A 20272-nucleotide genomic window follows, 5' to 3' on the forward strand; every position below is an offset into this window, starting at 1 on the left:
TTTTTAAATTCTTCTCTTTCCTTTTTTTTTTTTTTTTCAAAAACGGTGCTGTCCCACAATTTTTTTTTTTTTTTTTTTTTTTCAGCATTCGTGGAAAAGCGAATGCTACAATCAGCGAACGCTAGAGCGCAGACGGCCTATCAGCTCAGAGAGCCAGACGGATGCCCTGTGGACCGTTTTCTCTAACGTGAGGCGCGCTCAGTCACTTCGACTCACTTCAGCCCGGCTTGCTGCACCGCGCCGTGCCCGCCTTCTTCTTCTTCTTCTTCTTCTTCTTCCAAAAGCACTCCCATCCTGCTCAGCGAGGACAGACGCTTAAAGGCTCCGTTGTCGTCGCTGCCGCCGCCAGACGCAGATCTTTCAGTGAAGAGCTGCTCCATCTCTGACTTCCCATCAGTCAGACCCTCCGTCTCTCTCTCTTTCTCTCACTCTCTCTCTGCACCCCGCCTGCGTCTTGGATCGTCTAGCTCCTCATCAGACAGATAAAAGATCTGGTGGAAAACCCCCTCAACCCCATGAGAGGTCCCTTCGCTTCCTGAATCGACAACCTGATTCCCGGGAGATCTCATGATGCCCAACGCGTTCCAGCAGAAAAAAGGTGAGACGACCAACTTAGGCTCGTTAATTATAAGTTAGACTGACAACTGAAAGCGGCAGGAATTAGCGAACGAAGCTCACTCAGATTCCATTAAACCCTCGTAGGCTTTTGCAGAAAAACAAATATCACTCTGTGTATATAAAGCATGCTTCACTTTGCTTCAAGGAATACATTTTTCATTCCAATATCAATGCCCTCTTATTTATTTTTTCCCATTTGGGGACTTTTGTTTTTTTGTTTATTTGTTTCCGAAATAAGCTCATCCCTGAACAACTTTAATTTACAGTAAGGAGCTCACACCTGAGCAGCATGGATGGAGCGCAGCCAAACCCAACACCCACTGCATGCAAAGGCCAGCAGCACTCGCCTGCCAACACCTGCGTTGATAAATCTGTAGAATTTCCATACAACTTTCATGTCGGTCACCCAATCCGAGAGATTTAATCGCTCAATCGCTTGTTCAGTCCCAATTCGCAGGCATGCAAAGCGGCCGAGGCATGTTTGTGTGATAAATCAACTGTCATCTGATAAGCAAATGGGAACGGTGCATCCGCTAAAATAATGGCCCCCCACTTCTTTTATCTACTGTATTTAAAAAAAAAAACTCATGTAAATAGGAGGCTTTGTTTTTTTTAACACCCGCCACCATGAGATATGAGCAATTTGAGAGAACTTTTTGATTCACTTTGGATTTTCGTGTCAGCTTTGCATCACAAGTGCTTTCTCCCCTGGTGCACGGGAGACACTGAAATCAAAAGGTGAGTGGTTTCGATGAGAAACTTTTGTTGTTGTTTTTTTTTACTTTACCATCAGAGGACTTTATGAAAGACTAGCTAAAAGAAAAACCCAACAGATTACTGTAAATGTTGTTTAATGCACAATGTGACCCCACGCTTCGGTTGGAAATTTCTTTAGTTGAGATCCACTTGCTCTACTTTTGCTTGTGGTCTCGAGTATGTGGAACTTTTTTTTTCTCCCCCCCAAAGTGCAGCATCAAAAGAAAAAAAAGAAAAAAAGTGTCTCTCTGCAAGTAAACGTGAAGGTGCTGAACTTCCACCTGCAACTTCCTAGGGTACAGAGATGCTTTTTTTTAAAAAAAAAAACAAAAAAAAACGAGAGCACATAGGGATGATGTGACTCTTGGGGAGTCTGGAGAATCACTTCATGGCAAAAAAATAAAAAAATAAAAATGCAACTTAATGAGGCACGATGGTTAGTCGGGTTGAATTATCTCTGGTGCATACAAGCTGTGGGAGTTTTCTTTTTTTTGCAGGATGCATAAAAAGAAAGATTTAAGATTGTTTGTGATTTTTGTGAATTAAATTAAGTAACAGCTCAGGTTTTGGAAGAGAAAAAAAAAAGGATTTTAAGACCAAACGTAATTTTTGTTTGCAAATTAATTCAAATTTAAATATGCAGGTAAAATATTATGCATACGTTTGCATATTTTTAAGATAAAATCTTGAACTTTCCCCCTTTTTGAATCCTTCTCCATCTATCTACCACAAATGCACTTTTTTTTTTTTAAATTTACTTATTTATTTATTTAGACTTCTGGAGTCTTGGTCAGAGCGCTTTCATCCCTCACCAATCCCACGTTTCCATGTTGGGATTTAAATCCATTTACCGCTCTGGCTGCAGGGGAAGCAGCAAAGGAGCCGACATGAAAACACACCTACATACCACCGGCGGGTCGAGACGGTTTGATGCACAGGAATCTGGTCGGAAGCGCGAGGGCGCGGACTTTTTCGAACAGAGAGCTCGGAAAGCCGTGGAAGAGGCTGACCTCCCTGTGTCTGAACGGCGGGGTGATTAAAAATGCAGATGAAAAATAAATTAACACTGCTCTCTATCCAGGACTGCATTCATATTTTAGTTTTTTTTTTTTTCCTTTTTCCCCCGTGGCACAGAGACGGAGCGCTGAGTGCAGTTGCTGCTTTGTTGAACTGTGGCCTACAGCTAGGTGTGTGCAGTTCCTGTTCAACCACCCCCTCACCCCCCACCACATACACGTATAGACCAACGCCGACCAGTGGCGGTTGGCGTTCGCCTCAGCCAGCCGCTCTGACCTTGCCGCGCGCGGTTAGTAATGTGGGAGAATTTAATACGGCTGAAATCAAAACTGGGCCACGGTGTGACCGAGCGCAGGGGAAGGATCGGGGTGGAGGGGAGGGTGGTGGGAAGAGCTGCGACTGTTAAACGTGGAGGTATGACAGCAGAATACCACCCGGAGCGCGTCTGTGTGGGAATCTCTTCAAACACACCAAGTGTGGCGAGAAAGAATTCAAAACCGGTTGGGCAGCTTTGAGTCTTCACCTCTTGCATCACAACGCACTTAAGAGAGACAGTGGAAGTTTCCAATGCTTCCATGGAAATACACCCCGGAAGTTACCTGTGTTGGGTAAACAGTTCGAACCGCAAACTAGAAGTTTAGGTTCTGGGCAACCGGTGGGTTCGGTTTCTGCTTCAGCTTTCCCTTTTCACCTAAGAGATTCGTCACGGATGATTTCATGGTATTCACGTCGAAAATGGTAGTAATAATGTATCAATCTAATTACTGCAATTTGAAACAAAAGTACAAATTATTCTGTTGTCTGCTAATATGAACATTTAAGTCATCTTGACATTTAGAAATACAGCATGAACATCTATTAAATTTAGTAGATTTCACATGCTTATTGAGCAGAATATCAGAAATTGTTGCTATTCTATTTGTAGAGTAGCGGAAACAACTCAAACTTTATTTACAGAGCGGTTTTCATACAGCCGAGTGTATCACAAAGGGGCTTTACAGAGGTTAAAAATAGGCGGACAGACATAAAACCACAAGAGGCACACTAGAAATGATCCACCTGAGTCAGCAGACGAAAATAAAACGGAAAACAACAAGAAGCAAGTGAAGCTATAGATAAAAAGATAGAAACATAAATTCGTAATAGATGATGAGGAGGTAGAATTAGCTGTTCAGTGAACTAGCCTGCAGCCAGCTGCTTTACAGACATGTTACTCATAGAAACTAGTTTTAGAATCGTTATTGGCTTTCTGAAAATATGCCCAAACTGACAGATTTGCCTTTTTTTGTAAGCTGGATTGTAATAGAGGGACTATCTGTAGGGCATTTATTGTATCGTTTCTTGTGGTAAATTTCTTTTGATAATTTTGTCTAATTGTTGTCGCAATAAATTACAACACATGATTTTCACACACTCCCTAAAACTGTCTAATGGAAAAAATAGTTATACTAATAGTTAGACTATTTTCTCCACTGTATTTTCAATGAAAATATCAGTAATCATCAGTAACTTTCAAAAATATGATTAAATGCAGTTACCGTGTGAAGTTTAGTGGAACAAATCACACTTGTTTTTGTGTCTGTTGTCCCAAAGACGCATATCACAAATAATATCTGTGTTTGTGTGGCTTTGATTGGAGTCAGAGCCATAAACTTACCTAAAAATTACATGCTGTCATAACTTTAATCGTTATGGTGATGGTACCACAAAATATCTTGATAGTACTTTAAGTCCATATCGCCCAATTCTACTATCTTATGGTCTATGCAGTCGGGAAAACGCTGGTCACTCAGGTAGTTCCATCTCATTTTCAAGTGTAAAAGCATTGAGACGGAAAATGTTAGGATTTTAAATCCGAAATTTCTCAAAAAAGAAAAAGAAATCTTGGTAGGACCAACTGTGACATGCCTAATAAGGAAAATAAGACAATAACTATAAAAAATTGTATTGTGCTTTGGAATAAAATAAATCCTTAAGTGTTTTTGAAACTTTTTTTCATGATCTAGTAAGTGTTCATTTTAAAGCTTTGGAGTATGCACTCTTGAGGAATCTCCTCCTATGCAGTTTGAGTTAAATAAAAAAAGGAAGAAAAAACTATCGAATAGAATAGAAGAAAAGCTGCTCTTCCAGGTTTCCACCTCACATCCAGCCCATCGAGATCCACAGCTCGACACCTAACTGGTGGATGTTTGGGGCAGCGAAGGGGAGAAGGTGGAGTGATTCAGGCACATGGTTCCTATTGGATCATTATCCAGGGTGGTGCAGAGTAATAAGAGCCACCTGTTGGCTAACGGCGTGCCCGCTCCGGAGCGTCCCGTCTAAGACAGAATACCTCTGAAGATATGGAGGCAAAGCTTTGGAAGCAATCTCCCAAATTTCAGCCACTCAGACCTGCTGCTCTGGAGCAAACACAGCAAAGATTTAACGATGGCACCCATTATTTGCACACATCATCAGTCTCATTCCTGCGTTTGCTAGAGGAATCTGAGCCATCATCCAGCAGGTGGCACGCCGGCAGGAAGTAGATGGTATGCGTGGAAAATTCCACCGAGTTCGGATCTGCAGAGTGCATTCTAGGCCATCTCTCAGCTGGCCTTGAGAGGAAGTCCTGAATATACAGGCTTTGATTTGACTAAAATTGGAATTCCAGCCCACCAAACACCCAACACCATTACACACCTCGGCTCTCAACGCGCTCCGAGTCGTTTGCTTGGACGAGCAAAGCAAACAGATCTCAAGGTGACTCGCCAAAGCGCTGCAGAAAACTTTCTGCAAACATAGTTTATAAGAGTGTGTTTTTGAAGGAACCAATAGACACTTATTGTCCTGAAGTGCTAATATATATATATATATATTTATATGAACAGGGACGGATTGAGAAGAATAAAGGCTCCTGGGCTAGAACCAGATTTGCTGCCCAATCGCAAAAAAAAAACAAAAAAACAATCTTTTACTTATGCAAATTACTGAACTTTAATAGGTAGGTCTACATATTTGCATATACAAGTTGATGTGTGGTTGGCTTAAAATGTGTGGCATCAATTTGGACCATGTTGGTCCCGAAATAATATGTAATTTCTAAATATTTGAGTGTAGTTTAAATTAATAAAATAATCCTATGTTTTACCCAAAAAAACACGCATGCGAAATGAGCCCGTGAACTTTAATATGAACCAGGGATGCACCGATCAACATTTTTCACTTCCGATACCGATATCTGAGGTTTAACATTGGCCGATACCGATCCGACACAGAAACGGTACAGAATTGGTTTAAAACACGTATTTTTAAAAAAAAAACACAAACCTGAATGTACTCAATTACAAATTTAAGTGACAACTCTGTACCAGTTAAATACACCAACAGCTTCACAATGTTGGTCAAACATGTAAAAACGACTTTAATTTGTTCAGTCAGTGCAATTAGGAGCATAGCACCAAACTGAAACTGACAAAAGCAGATTGACCACCTTAGTCAAACATGTAAATCAAACAGCCATCGATAATTTCTTTCCAATATTGAGACCGATGCATATTAATATCAGGATCAGTGCATCTCTAATATGAACACGAAAAATTAGTTTGCCGCCCTCCCCTTATTGTTTGCGCCCCGGGCTACTGCCCTTTCTAAAGTCTGGCCCAGTTTATGAAGCAAGAACAATCCAAACCTGACTGTGAGATCCTACAAACTTAAAAAAAAAAAAAAAGCAGCTTCTCCTCATATTTGTGTTTAACCTTGTCAGACGGGATGAAAGACAGCTTTCAACATGGAGACACGCAGCAGCTTTGTTGCAGGGAGGGCTTGATTGCACGTCAGAACAGAAGTCATCTGTGTTAATTAATATAAAAAAAAAATGTTTAAAAAAAAAAGCATGAGGCAAACCTCCAAAAGAAATTCACTCCTGCACAGAAAATCTTTTGAAGTCACCCTCCTCCTCCACCACACACATCATTCACTTTTTTACATCTCAATCTCTTCTACCTGTTTTATAAATGTTGTGCGCACGTACAGTAGGTTTTTCTGTGATGCCTTTAAACAGACGATCAAGGTGAAAAGATATGAATGCAAATCTCCTTGTGATGGTTTCCACGCATCCGCCGTGCAGAAAGACGAGCTTAAATGCGAGTGAAGAGAGAGAGAAGGAAAAAAAAAACAAGAAAGGGAATGGGGGGGGGCAAAAAAAAGTGAAACTTAACAATATAAAAAGAAAATCTTTTAAAGAAAGGAACTAAAAAGACCTCTGTAGCTAACAGCGTTATCTGTTTGGTGTTACAGCGCGGTTGCATCATGCCTCTCAGAACAAAACTCTGCACTCATCTTTGCTGACAATGAACACTGAAGTTGGCAGAAATTTGCTGTGAAACGAGACAAAAAAAGTGCAGTTTATGAAGAGGAGGAGGAAGGAGGGGGGGAAAGTGAGGCAACCTCCGGGCCTCGGGCTTTTGTCAGTGGGCATTTCTGGTCAGTGACCCTGTGGTGCACCGACTGGATAGGCAGCGATTCACACCTTTTATTATTATTATTGTTAAAATGAATTCAGCTGGTGAGCTTGATTTCTGAACGCCGTCAAACAGAACAATGTTTAATTCTGCAGTCTGAACGGAGACGATTCGGATTAACCAGCGCAGTTTGATAACACGGTGGGTTCAGATGGGGGCGCATTGATCAGCCTCCTCTGCCCCTCTCTAAGTGGGTCATTTATTATTACTGTTTTTTTTTTTCTGTAGGAAAAAAAGAAATTGGTTGAGTAAAAAGTTTGCCAAGGATTTGCGGTAATTATCTCATCCCCGTATAGCGGGGGCACAGCATGAGGCCTTGGTAAATTACACGTCTCCCTCCTAACTCCTGGATGGTTTATGGCCGTGCATTATGCATAAACCGCGCCGGAGCGCCTCAAACGTCCCCCAAGTGGATTGAAATAAAGTTGACGCTGCTCTTTGTTTGGAGCTCCACTCCGTCTTTATTTGGCAGTGCTGAATCGGAGATTGCTGTTAAAAAAAAAAAAAAAAAAAGACGTTCATCTTAATTATTTTTGGAGACTTTTTCGCCCTCCCTACTTCCCCACCACCACCAGTCTCGCAATGGTTCGTGAACACCTGAAGTGGTTTTCTTTTTTTCTTCTTTTTTTGGAGGGATTCCGGCTACAAATGGGCGGATGCTTGGGCACTCCGCTGGGAGATGTCACTCTTGCTGAAGCGGGAAAGAGGAGGGAGGGTGGGTTGCTGTACAGTTGGAAAAAAAAAAAGAAAGGAAGGAAGAAAAAACAGGAGCACAGACTGTTGGGGGGAACATTAATCTCAGACCCCACCAAGTCAGACGAAGTTGTTTAAATCTCGTCGAAAACCATTAAAATGTGGCTTTTTTTGTTTTTTGTTTCATGCTCAAAATAATAGAACTTGCTTTTAGAAAGTCTTTAAAGGTTTCTGTGGGGAGGAAAGTCTTAAAACAGAAAACGTTCCCTCTTACCGCTCGTTTTAAAGCCCGTAAAATGAGATCTATGGGAAACCTCCGGAGATCATCTGTGCCTACAGGTGCAGCCCCTTCCCTACTTGCTGCTGCAGACTGGTGCCCAGCTGGCTGAAAGAAAGCTGCCTTGTGCTTTCAAATTTTGCTCTTTGAAAATATGTCCGGTTGCAGAAAACACAAAAAGTTCAGGGTATGAAAACTAAAGAAAGGCAGCGCTGGTTCCCTCTGGTGTAAAGGCACTTGAGCACATTTAGCAGTTGCTCATTCTACATTTTTGCTCAAGTATGTGTTCAATTTAAAACAATTACTATTATAGATTATTATTTAACTGTAATAATCAATACATGCTAGTGTTGTTGCTCCATGATTTTAAATAATACATTAAAATGTCTCTTTTTATAACATTTTAGTTTTGTTTTTTTTCTTTGACACTTTTACACATTTACAATGAGTATCTGTTGTATAGCAACCCCCATGTGATAACAGTAATTTACTTTCAGTCAGTTTACACACTAATTCTGAGCTAAAGTTGCACTTGGAACTTCAACAGGGGGCTGGGCAGGCGGGCCATGGGCACCTTTGGGAAAAATGCTGGTACCCCCCAACACCCAAAGAAAATCATTGTTAGTTTATATAAAAGGCATACAGAGTCATTTTCTTCAATCAAGACATAAATGTAAAAACACAATCAATACATACATGAAGTTTTAAATATATATGTATTTATGTTGTTTAGTTGTGACACTCTAAAATTTTACCAGCCCTGTCTGGCCGTCTCTATGAAAATGTTCTGGGGCTACCACTATCTAACTTGCCTATATCCACAAATACTTGCTGTTTCTTTAAGAGTAAAATTATCTTTTATAAGTCTTAAAACAACTAATCATCATTTCAGGGTTTTTATGTCCTACATAAATTAACAGAATTTTTGTACATATATTTTTTGCTCTCCCTAGCCCAGCAAATGCTCCTCCTCTGCCAAGGAGTGAACGGGATGAGAAAAGACAGCGAATCTGTGGTCTGGAATCACCACAAGCAAGGCTTCCAAGGTGAGTCACTGACAGTAAATGTGTGCCCACACGTCGTGAGATGAACGCAACTTCTAACGCATTGCCTGTTTTACATCTCATAACCGAGATTCGAAGGCTTGCCTATTAAAGCCTGTACACGACGCGCAACTTCACACCAGTCCTGCCTTCCACGCAGGGATGAAAACAAAAACCACAGAGTTCAAGCTTGTCCTAGATGCCTTTAATTTCATGCGAGCGCCCGGCTGGTGATAGTTGCAGACAAGAAATGGATCAACACAACAAACACAAGGCTGCAAAAGAGAGGTGGAAAAAAAAGCAGTTTTATTCTTATAAAATTCTTATAAAATTATGCAGCATAGAGTTCACATGCCTTAAAATAACAAAGCAATGCACTGTTAATTTTCCAGATTATTCTTTTTTTGTACTTTATCCTCATCTATCAAATTAATCCAGTCAAAAAGAAACAGAAGTCAATCCAAACTGAGCAACAGTAGGTTTTAGCCCACAATACAACACACTCCTGACCTTGACATGATTTTTTTTTTAACAATGTTTAAGAGCGTTTTAAACATTAACTGATTTATAACCAGGAGCTGCATGCGTGCTCTACTCCGGACTCCCAAACCTCAAGTTTTCCTACTGCAATGCAATTACAGAAATGCAACAAGTTTGCTTTACTATACAAACAAACCCCTTACAGAAAATGGTCTAAAGCTCTATTAAAAGCTACAATCAGCCAAAGGTTAGAGACAGTTACAGAGCAGCTATAAGCAGAGATGAGAGAAAAAAAAAACATAAAGCTGAGCTAAAGAGCCAGTTCAAACCGTGCGCTGAGAAAAAACAATCCCATCCGACCGCTCCACCGACTCAATGCATTACAGAGGAAATATCAGTCTATTAAAGCTCTCCCCCCAAAACCTTCCCCACCGACGGCATGAAGTTAACATACCCGCAGGGAAATGCGCCTACAGACTGATAAGAACCCCCAAAAGCAAGGCAGAGACATCGACCTGTCCGCACGGACCTAATTCAGAGCTCTGTCTCTGCGCAGCTCATGTATGGACTGTATGAGTGTTAAATGCGACGGAAGGCAGCGGCACGGTGCGCCGTTTAAGTCACAGAATATAAATTAGTTCTGAGAATTTCGGGGGCTGGTTTTCTCGAGCCGGTGACGTCGCCAGCTCGCCGTCCAGTGACTGTGCGGGCTGAACCAAAAGCAGGGGGATTCCGGACCCCGCGAAGCGAATAACTTCGTTGTTATCGACAATTATACGCATTTTATTGCTCGTTTGAACGAGTATTAAAATATATTTTCGCTCTAAAAATCGCCAGGTGCCGTTCGCGTCTGAAGCAGCGCTTTGAAACGAGTTGGTTTTGAAAACTTTAGAAAAAAGTGTCTCTCCCCTGCGCCGGCAGAGTGGTACGGTCTCAGGCTCAAATTCCGAGAATTGTGCTCCTCTGATTCTTAGAACAGGGGTTCTTAGAAGTGGTGATGCAAGAAGTTTCTAGGAAAGCGCTACCAGGTGATTTTTTAAATTCCATTTTTTTTTTATTTAATGTGGCGCGAAGTTTTTATCTGCTGTGTTTCTTGTTTATGTTTTTAGACGTTTGTCCGTTTTTGTGTCTGCTTGGGTGTTTTGTGAAGCCGGCCGGGGCTGAGTGTGGCTGTCAGAGTGTGAACAGAGGAAACTCCGGAGAGAGAGAAAGCGGGCTGCTGCTGCTGCTGCTGTGGGTGACAGCCGGAGCGCCGCTCTCTCCGTCTCTGGCAGACCGGCTCGGCTGTCTCCGCGCGGAGCCGGCTGGCCGGTCGGTCGGTCCGTCTGGAAGCGGCGGGCAGGCGGACGGCAGTCTCCAGCGGTTGTCGGCTGTCACACTCGGTGGTGGTGTAAAGCAGAGTAATAACGCTCTGGTTTAAGAGAGCAACATCGGAGGAAAATGGAGCGCTGAGTGCGGCTCGCAGCGCACGGTGCTCGGGGTGCCTGTGATTAAATCCCCACTTTTTTAGTTCAAGTGACAAAACACAGAGGAACGGCGGCAAGCAAGCGCTGTCACGCGAACTTCGCAGACAGCGTGGCAACCGCGCGTTCGGGCTGTGTATCTATATAGTTTTTAGTGCGCAGCAGCCGCGGTAATTTGCTCTAATGGAGCGCAAAGGGCTGCCCAGAACAAATCCTCCTGTTACCGTAACACTGCAGCGGAAATGTTACTGTTGATGTGTGTGTGTGTGTGTATGTGTGAGAGAGCGGGTGTGTTTTTTCCGCGGCAGAAGCTACAAGTTGTCTCTTATTTTTTTTCCACTGTGACAGCACGCTGTTTGACAAGTTTAAGGTGTCACTCCGAAGGGGAGAGTCTGTCAGAGCTCTGCTCTGGGAGAAACGGAGTTTCGTTTACGGGCTGAATACTTTTGCTCGATTAAACAAGAAACGTGACGAAAGTAAAACAAAAAAAAAAAAAGTTTGGTGACTAAAATGTGAATTATTTAAATTTAACCGACGCAGTCATTTAAAGAACGACTTCAGGTGTCCGTAAGCGTCGTGCCAGACCCCCCGAGAGTAGTTAAACAGTTAATGTATCTGTATCTTCGTATTTTATTCCCCAATTGGTCTGTCTGTGCAGTCCTGCTTCTATTTACGGACGAGTCCAGTTACAAGCTCCACTTCTGATACTTGACTTAATGACACAGTCATAAATCCGCATGTATGCTTCAAAGCCAATTTTAATATTTCTGGTGTTTTTTCTCCCCCTGGTTTGATAAAACCATTGACCCAAAAATGCAGCAGGAGCGTTTTGAGCGGACTTTAAAACATCAGCAAACTGATGTACTGTTACAAGCTGCACCGCGTAGTTTTATCTTAATCACGGCGTTAAAATCTCACGATTTAAATTCAGATTTTTTTTCATGCCGACAGGGTGAAAGATAAATAAATAAATAATCTTTGGGAATTATTTCCCCTACTTTATAATCAGGTTGTCAAAAATGAAACACGCACCGAAAACTTTCTTTGCTCCGGTTTAAGTTGAGACATGCTCTAAGATCTTGATATGCTGTTCATTTGAATAACGCTGATGTCGGTATTTAAATTAGTCTAGACTTCAGTTCCACATAAAAAAAAAGCTAATTATTATTAAATTTTGCCCATTTATGTTGTAGCCATTTTTCCTGTAATTTGTTGCAGTTTATTTAGCTGCTGAATAATTTATCTTGAACTTTATCATGGTAAGCTTTCGATGAGTGTTTCCGAGAGAAAGTGAGGAGGAAAGAAATGATTCTAAAAGCAGAAATTAAAATATCCGAATGTTGTTTTAATAAATGGCGCCGCCTTCTGGCGACATCGTCTCTGTTTCTGATCTGACCATCTCTTTTATGTGGCGATATTAAATAAGTTGAATACAGCTCATTTATCCAAGATCAGATCCTAGAATTTGGTCTTAAAACTAGTGGATTCTGTGTGGAACGGAGTAAACTGATGAGTTTTATCATTTCACAAGAGCAAAAAAAAAAAAATTCATTCTTTTTTATTTTGTTGGCAGAACTTGACAAAATGGCTTGTGCAGCAGACAGCTGCATACAGTTTACGCGCCACGCCAGTGATGTCCTTCTTAATCTGAACCGGCTGCGCAGCAGGGACATCCTCACAGATGTTACCATCCTGGTCAACAGACAGCAGTTTCGTGCACACAAGACTGTTCTCATGGCTTGCAGGTGTGCAGTGTTTATTCTTAAAATTTAAAGCGCATGTTTTCTTTATGCTCTTGGTTTAAATCTAACCCTTTTTTTCTCCATTCATGCACACAGTGGGCTGTTTTACACTATCTTCACTGACTCCCACAAGTGCAACCTTAACGCCATCAGTCTGGACCCAAAGGTGGACCCCGAGGGCTTTGCCATCTTGCTGGAGTTCATGTACACTTCCCGTCTCACACTAAAGGAAAGTCTCATCATGTCCATCATGAATACGGCCATCTATCTGCAGATGGACCACGTCGTGGACACTTGCCACAGATTTATCAAATCCAGGTCGGTGGAATCCGTCAGATCTCTTGTGTAAATCCATGATTATCAGTGTCTGTGTGTTCATAACCCCTCTGTCGTTCCCTGCACAGTGATCCGACTGCCAAGCTGCCCAGAGATGAGTTTCTGGTCAGTCCCTTGGTGTTGCCTCAGGACATCCATGCGTATCGACCCCATGATGTTGTTGACAGTCTGCACAGCCGCTTGGCTCCGTTCAGGGACGGAAGGCCCTACGGCACAAACATGTTCAGCAGTGTCAGCACCCCCAGTAACTACCACCTCTACGGGCAGTTTCCCATGCCGGGATTCCCTTTCCCGATCTGTAAGCTGACTGATACCAAAAACGCTTTCGCCGACCTCTCAAAGAGTGGGATCCACCACAAACACTGCCCTCCTCATGACGGCACCAATGGCATCAGGGCAGACTACGCCAGAGCGCTTGGTACCGGCTCCTCTGGCATTATTCACTCAACCACCTTCGCTTCCAGAGAGATAGGAAGAGACGATGAGATGAGGAAGGAGGGGCACGAGGGCCAGCCCATTGGCCTCAGCTCAAGGAAGCGCGCATTCCCTGTGTTGACCCTTGAGCACCAGAAAGACTTGAGCAAAGAGCATGGTTCACAGGCAGAGGACGACCTCATCCATCAGCACTATCCTTTGGGAATCTCCGCCGGGCGCAAGAGTCTCATGAGCAGCCCGCAGAGTCCCCTAAAATCGGACTGCCAGCCCAACTCCCCGACAGAGTCCAGCAGCAGCAAGAATGCCAGCCTCTCCCACATTGGCGGAGGGCAAGTGACGCAGGGTACGCCAGACCCTAAAGCTCGCAACTGGAAGAAGTACAAGTTTATCGTACTAAACCAGAGCGCGAAAGACGACGAGGCAGGGCTGAGGGATCCCGGGCTCCGCTCCCCTCAGCGCCTCGGCCTGCAGCCCTACATCCACCCTGGCGACTCGGAGAGCCTTGACGCGCAAGCCACGAGTAAGAGCAGCGACCACGAGGACCTACCCGTGCCACAGGCCAGCCGTCTCAACAACATCATCAACAGGTGAGGGCCTTTAAGATGCGAGTTTAAGAAATGTCATCTTGTGGATGATGGAAGTCTTGAGTGTTTGTTTTTTATCTTTTCTCTCCCAGTGCGCTCGAGGGGTCACTGAGGAACGGCGACGGCCACCCTTCCCACTACCTGAACCGCCTCGGCTGCTCGACCTGCGGCTCTCAGTCCCCCCAACACTCCAACGTCTGTCCCAACAACCCCAGGTCACGCCTCTCTGAAGACATGGCGGAGCTCCACTCAGAGTATTCAGACTCCAGTTGTGGTGAGTTCATGGTTTCAAGTTTGGATTACAAATGCTTCTATCCGGCATCAACCATTAACGAAATCCGATTTCTCTTCCCTCCACCAAGCAGAAAACGGTACGTTCTTCTGTAACGAATGCGACTCCAAGTTTGCCGACGACGAAGCCCTGAAACAACACATGCTTCAAGTCCACAGCGACAAGCCATACAAGTGTGACCGCTGTCAGGCCGCTTTCCGCTACAAGGGCAACCTCGCCAGCCACAAGACCGTCCACACAGGTACTGAACTGAAAAGACATCTCTCGTTTTTATCTTCAAGTCTTTGTCATTGAAGTCTAAACCGATTTCTTTCTTTTCAGGAGAGAAGCCGTACCGCTGTAACATCTGTGGCGCTCAGTTTAACAGACCAGCTAACCTCAAGACTCATACTCGCATCCACTCAGGAGAGAAGCCATACAAATGTGAGACATGTGGAGCTCGTTTTGTACAGGTAAGTCCAAGGCTAAACCGGCCCTTAACGTACAAAACTGTGCTTTAAAGGCTGTTCAAACATTTGAATCAATCATTTTATTTGGGGTTCCTGTTTCAGGTCGCTCATCTTCGTGCCCATGTGTTGATCCACACTGGTGAGAAGCCATACCCATGTGAGATCTGCGGAACACGTTTCCGTCACCTGCAGACGCTGAAAAGCCACCTGCGCATCCACACGGGAGAGAAACCCTACCATGTAGGTTGATTAGAAGAGATTCACTCCAATTCTCACTTGATTGGCTCTCAATGGCAGGTCAAATAGCAAATCATTCAATAGAATCCCTCAATACAAGCATCAAAACTAAAAGTTGACTATTTTTTTTGTTGATAAACATCAATTAGCCACATGTACTACAATGCCCTTTCCTGGAGGTTGGGGATGTATATGTCGAAGCATTTTTAAAAAATATTTATATATTTTCGTTTCAGTGTGAAAAATGCAACTTGCACTTCCGCCACAAGAGCCAGCTGCGGCTGCACCTCCGACAGAAGCACGGCGCCATCACCAACACCAAGATCCAGTACCGCATGTCCACAGCAGAAATGCCTACCGACCTGACAAAGGCATGCTAAGCTAAGCTAAAAGAGGGGAACAAAAACAAAAAACGGTTACCTTGGAGGCAGTCTTGACCCTGGCATTTAACGACCCCCACCCCCTTCAAACTTGTACAATCATCCAAAATTGTAGTGCCACACTGTGTTTTTGAGACAATTCAATTGGCTGCGTCTGCCATTCTAAACGGGTTTCCACTACATGTGATGCTAGTGCCACTTATGGTATCTTAGTCACTTTATGATTTCTATATAGATCTAATTATATAAATATATATATATATATATGTATGTTGGGAGTGTTTTTAAGCTTTGAAGGTACGTATATAAAAGCTTTATTTTGTTGAGAAGGACGAAATGTAAACAATGTGGGTTTTTTTGTGGAAAATACAGTATTTTATATCAGAGAACTTACTTTTCTGAAAGTATTGACAATTTTGACAGGTGGTACATATATTTTAAGAAAAAAAATAAACAGGCTTTGTGGCTATATAAATTTGTCTAGACATTTTTAAGCATATGTACAGACACGTAGGCGTAAAAGGCAGGACGGGTGGGGCGCATTGGGACTGGAGGGAAAACGTATCGGACGGCTGCTGCTGTCTGACTGTTGTGCATGAGGTATTTCTTACCGTTGTCGGGCAGACCACGTAAATATTGTGACATATTGTGTTCTATCTGTGCGATTGCTCTCTGCTGGCAGAGCCAATCTAAGCGTTTTTTGAACTGCATTTCTGGGTACTGCTTTGTAACGACCAAGAAAAAGAAAAAAAAAATAGAAAGATGTTCTCATTTTGTTTATCTGTTTTTGTTTGGGTTTTTTTTTTTTGCTTTTTTTTTCCTTTTTTTGCTTCAGATGTGTTTATATATAGATGTGACTTTAGGTTTTTGTTAATTTTTTTTTCATAAGTGAAAGTTTACAGTTCTTGCTCTTTGTTCCAGATCCTACCGTAAACTTGTGTCAATGTTGAGCTCTTATTATTTTTTTTGTTTGTTTGTAGATACACTGTGTATTCAATGTGCCTTTCTCTAAGCTGGCTGACCTCTTCAGGGTTCAGACCAGCTCTATTAAAGGTACAACTCAAGGACACCACTTGTCCTAATTCCCAGTATGTGTGTATGTGTGTGTATGTATATATTTCTAAATACTTGTCTGTAACCTTACAACATGAAACTTTATCATTGTAAAAAAAATTCAAGACTTTTTTTTTGGATTGGGTTTCTTTTTTTTTAAACTGCATTAAAATTATTGTACAATGTTATAAATGTATGAATGTAAAATAAAGGTACTGGATTTCTATGTATTGAAAGCAGAGTTTTTCATTTTTGTTTAGAAAAACTGTAATAATGATTGCTTTTAATTTATCACCAAAGTCTTCAACATGTAGAGAATATTTGGATTTTATGCCATTTAATAATACAAAGTAGAGCAGAATTGTGATGCGACTAATAGTGGTCAAATAATTTCTCTGCAGCTCCTCTAGAGTTACTCTGAGCATTATAGTTAGTTCTGTGTTTCCAGGCTAATAGTTTAGATCAATAATGTGTTGAACAGAGATGTTCAAAACCCTGACCCTGCTTTTCTTGGTCTTCATAATTATTTTGGGGTAACAGAGTATAAAGAGAGCTGAGGGGAAAACAGCACACCAATCTTTCAAAGGACATTAACTGAAAAAATATCTTTCATATATTTGAAAAAAAGTTCCTGTCACTTTCTAATATGAATTAGTTTGGGGTTAGTCTGTTGCATAAAAATCCCAATAAAATAAACAATATTGTAACATGAAAAAATTTGGAAAAGATTCAAGTGGTGTGAATATTTTTTTTCCCCACCAAACAAAAAGAAGGAGAAAAAAAAACTACTGACATGTGGGCAGGATTACAATGGAGTCAGATTAGCTGCTCCTACTGACGTTTCTGCTCTAAGCAGCACCAAGAAAAGGACACAAGAAATCAGTCTGTGGATTTAGCAGGTTTAAGAAGTGTTCGTTTTGCTGCGATTCGTCGCATTTAGGAATGATCCTGCACCAAGAAACTGCAGCTCTGTTACTCAGAAGGGCTCTCACTGTAAACGATATTTCAGTCGATTCTTCCATCTGTTCAGCAGCTAAAGAAAAGACAATCAGTCTTATTTAAGCCAAGAGAAACTCTAGTCACTGATGGGAACTTGGCAAGACAGCGGGGCACTTCCAGTCGTTTTTCATGGATTCACTAGAAATTAAATAATTATTTATAATCTAATTTTGACAGCTTGACAAAAACAAAAATAATTACATAATTATACAAAGTACATCTTTACATTACTGGATCTAAAGCCTTGAATGTTAATGTGCATCGTCTGCTGTCCTCTAATGGTGCAAAAACAAAATGACACAGACAGGTGCTTTTGGTAGAACGTCAATGAAGTAAAAAAGAAATGTAGTTTTAAAAAATATATACTGTGATTAAGTTTTAACCAACGATTCAAAAATTTGTCATTTTGTTTTCAAATTCCCCCGATTCAAATCTAGGAATTGCCTGCTGTGTCCAAGTTGTGTAACTGGACCGGAACCAGGACCAGCCTCTGCTGTGTTACTTAACTTTACGGTCAGCACTGTGGGAAAACTGCAACATCTTCCTCTCATATCAGATCTAACATTCCACCATACGCCTACTTCCTGCTAATAAAATCATCTAAAATGAGCAGCAGATAAAAATTACAGCTAGAAAACAATGGCAGATTTACAGTCATGACAGAAAAAAAAAATTCATCCTCTCAATCCAAACGTTTATGTATCTTCATATAAGAAAGTAAAAATCCAGCTGGTCCCGCTGTCAGTGACGTAAATGTTTAACAAATACAACGCTAGAAGAAAAACTGATCCTGAATTTAGGCACAGTGTGTTTCAGCCTCAAAGCCAGTGTGGGTTATGAGAGGGCATGTGGCAGGCTGAAGCCGCTAATCAAAACTGTTCTGACCGTCAGCCTGCTGGGTCGTATTTAAACTATTAGAATCAATACCAAATGGAAAACATTTGATTCAGCTGCCAGTTTTCCAAAGAACAAACATCCCAAGAGATTGGACCGTGCACGGAACAAGAAAACCCCTACAGGCTGAGCATGACTATGTTTGGATAAATAATAAACAATTTGGGTGTTCAAATAAGCAGAGCTAGACAATGGATAGATAATAGCAGCCTGTATACGACACAAAAGTACTTCCTTAAAAATAAAGAGTGTTAGTAACAGCAAAGAGTTGCTCACACTGAGGGAGAAACAGTAAAAAAAAAAAAAAAAAAGCAAAAGTGCAACTCAGACCTAATCTTCTTAACCATCATCTTCCTACGCGCTCGATTCTCATCGCCCTTCAATGATATCTCTCATTGAGCTCGATTTCTCTGGCTGGATTTCTAATGGACCAATCAGAGAACAGGAGACGTTTTGAACAGTGACTTTGATTTTCTGCGCAGTTTTAGAATTGTAGTCTGCCCGTATGAGTGGTGGTAGTTTCAGCAATGGCAGCACAGAGGAAGTGAACAAAGTCATTCTGTCTGTGTTGGCCACACCTCTAAATATCAATCAATTAAAGTTGGAGCAAGAAGAATGTTCAAGACATTGTATTGCTGGCAAAGAACAAGAACATTCGTCTTGGCACGTCTCTCTTCATAATGGGGAATGGTTGTTTACAGCGCAAGCAGTTTCCGGAAAACTTCATAGCGTAGCTGGCGCATTACATACGTCACCGCCAAACGTCAGCGATTGGGTAAAATCAGATTCAATCGTTTAAAACTTCAACAGAGTCCATGCCTCCAGCAAGCAATCATTTCTCAATAGTGGATGGCCAGATACTCTGTACGAAGCAAATGTAGAATAAGGGGCTGGTTTTTACCAAGCCAAGTGAAGTAAAGTACAATACACAGATTAGAAAACACTGAGTAGGTGTGGATTGTTTTGATGGAGTTCCAGGAAGCTTATTCTCTCTAAAAATAATAATAATAGCAGCACTGGTTCACATTTAGAAGGTTGAATCTGAACACACCAGAAGACTTCGGAAAGAACATGGTCTGAGATGACAAAATCAGAGAACCGCCACAGCAAACATCGACTTTACTGCACTGAAGTCGTAGATTGATCCATGAACTCCTCTACGTACCAAAGTTTTCTATTTAAACGTGAAGCCAGCTGAAGCTCGGCCCAAACACTGCAGCACATTTACAACAGAATGCATAAAAAGAGAGATAGACAAGATGAAAGGTGCTACAATAAGCCCTGCTCAAAGTCCAGACTTTAACTTGAATAAAAGGCTTTGGTAGGACCATAAACCGATGCACATAAAACCCACAAGAACTCAAAATGAAGAAGGGACGGTGTTTTCCAGAACAATGTGCGAGAGGGATAAGGTCACACAGGCGACAGTAACGTCAAGTTATTACTGCTGTGGGACGTGCTGCCGACTATTAGGGTCATGGAGGGAACTGGTGAATTTTGGGTCAGCTTTAAAACAAACAATAAAATAAGACATAAGACGAAGACATTCGCAGATCTAATGGCGTTGTGTGACACAGCGCGTGAAACACGGAGCCGTTTTCAGTCGACTCAGCACTCAGATTCAGACAAACACAAACAAGCTAATGAAATTTTTGCTTTATTTCCAAAAAAAAAAAAAAAATACACATAATTACAAAATGACTTCTTCCACGGTCATAGTTGATGTTGACACATCAAAGTATTTCTCCAAAAACAATTTTAAAAAAAATCTACAAGTTGAGGTGAAAAGGCAGGAGAATTTCTTAACGAAGAAAATGAAATAAGGATTAAAATATTGTAACCTTATTTGTAGAAAAAAAAGAGAAAAAAAAGAGACTTTTTTAAGTTTTAAACCAGCACAGTCAATACAAACACAGTCCTCTGTTGTTTGAACTCACTAAAAGACTCGCTAAACGTCCTGCGAGTTTGAGACAACCAACCCTGCTCTGCAAATCTCCATAATCAGAACGCACAAAAAAAAAAAAG

General features: G+C 41.8%; 1 protein-coding gene across 3 annotated transcripts in view; it reads left to right on the plus strand.

The window, feature by feature from the left end:
* Positions 1 to 16420, plus strand: part of bcl6aa (BCL6A transcription repressor a) — a 24183-nt gene extending 7763 nt beyond the window's left edge. The window contains exons 2-11 of one of the 3 annotated variants that reach the window (XM_015035952.1): positions 86 to 598; positions 8814 to 8906; positions 12420 to 12591; positions 12685 to 12906; positions 12993 to 13946; positions 14036 to 14217; positions 14309 to 14476; positions 14557 to 14687; positions 14787 to 14924; positions 15158 to 16420. In XM_015035952.1, coding sequence (XP_014891438.1) covers positions 568 to 598; positions 8814 to 8906; positions 12420 to 12591; positions 12685 to 12906; positions 12993 to 13946; positions 14036 to 14217; positions 14309 to 14476; positions 14557 to 14687; positions 14787 to 14924; positions 15158 to 15301 — 2235 coding nt within the window. In that variant the 5' untranslated portion in view covers positions 86 to 567 and the 3' untranslated portion in view covers positions 15302 to 16420. Of the gene's footprint in view, positions 1 to 78; positions 599 to 8813; positions 8907 to 8933; positions 10412 to 12419; positions 12592 to 12684; positions 12907 to 12992; positions 13947 to 14035; positions 14218 to 14308; positions 14477 to 14556; positions 14688 to 14786; positions 14925 to 15157 lie in introns of those variants that run through there. The other 2 variants (XM_015035953.1, XM_015035954.1) reach the window with 2 other exon arrangements.
* The last annotated feature ends 3852 nt before the right edge of the window (positions 16421 to 20272 follow it).

Source organism: Poecilia latipinna, unplaced genomic scaffold (genome assembly GCF_001443285.1).
Source record: "Poecilia latipinna isolate Pla-1442-1.1 unplaced genomic scaffold, P_latipinna-1.0 Scaffold352, whole genome shotgun sequence".
Taxonomy (NCBI): Eukaryota; Metazoa; Chordata; class Actinopteri; order Cyprinodontiformes; family Poeciliidae; genus Poecilia; species Poecilia latipinna.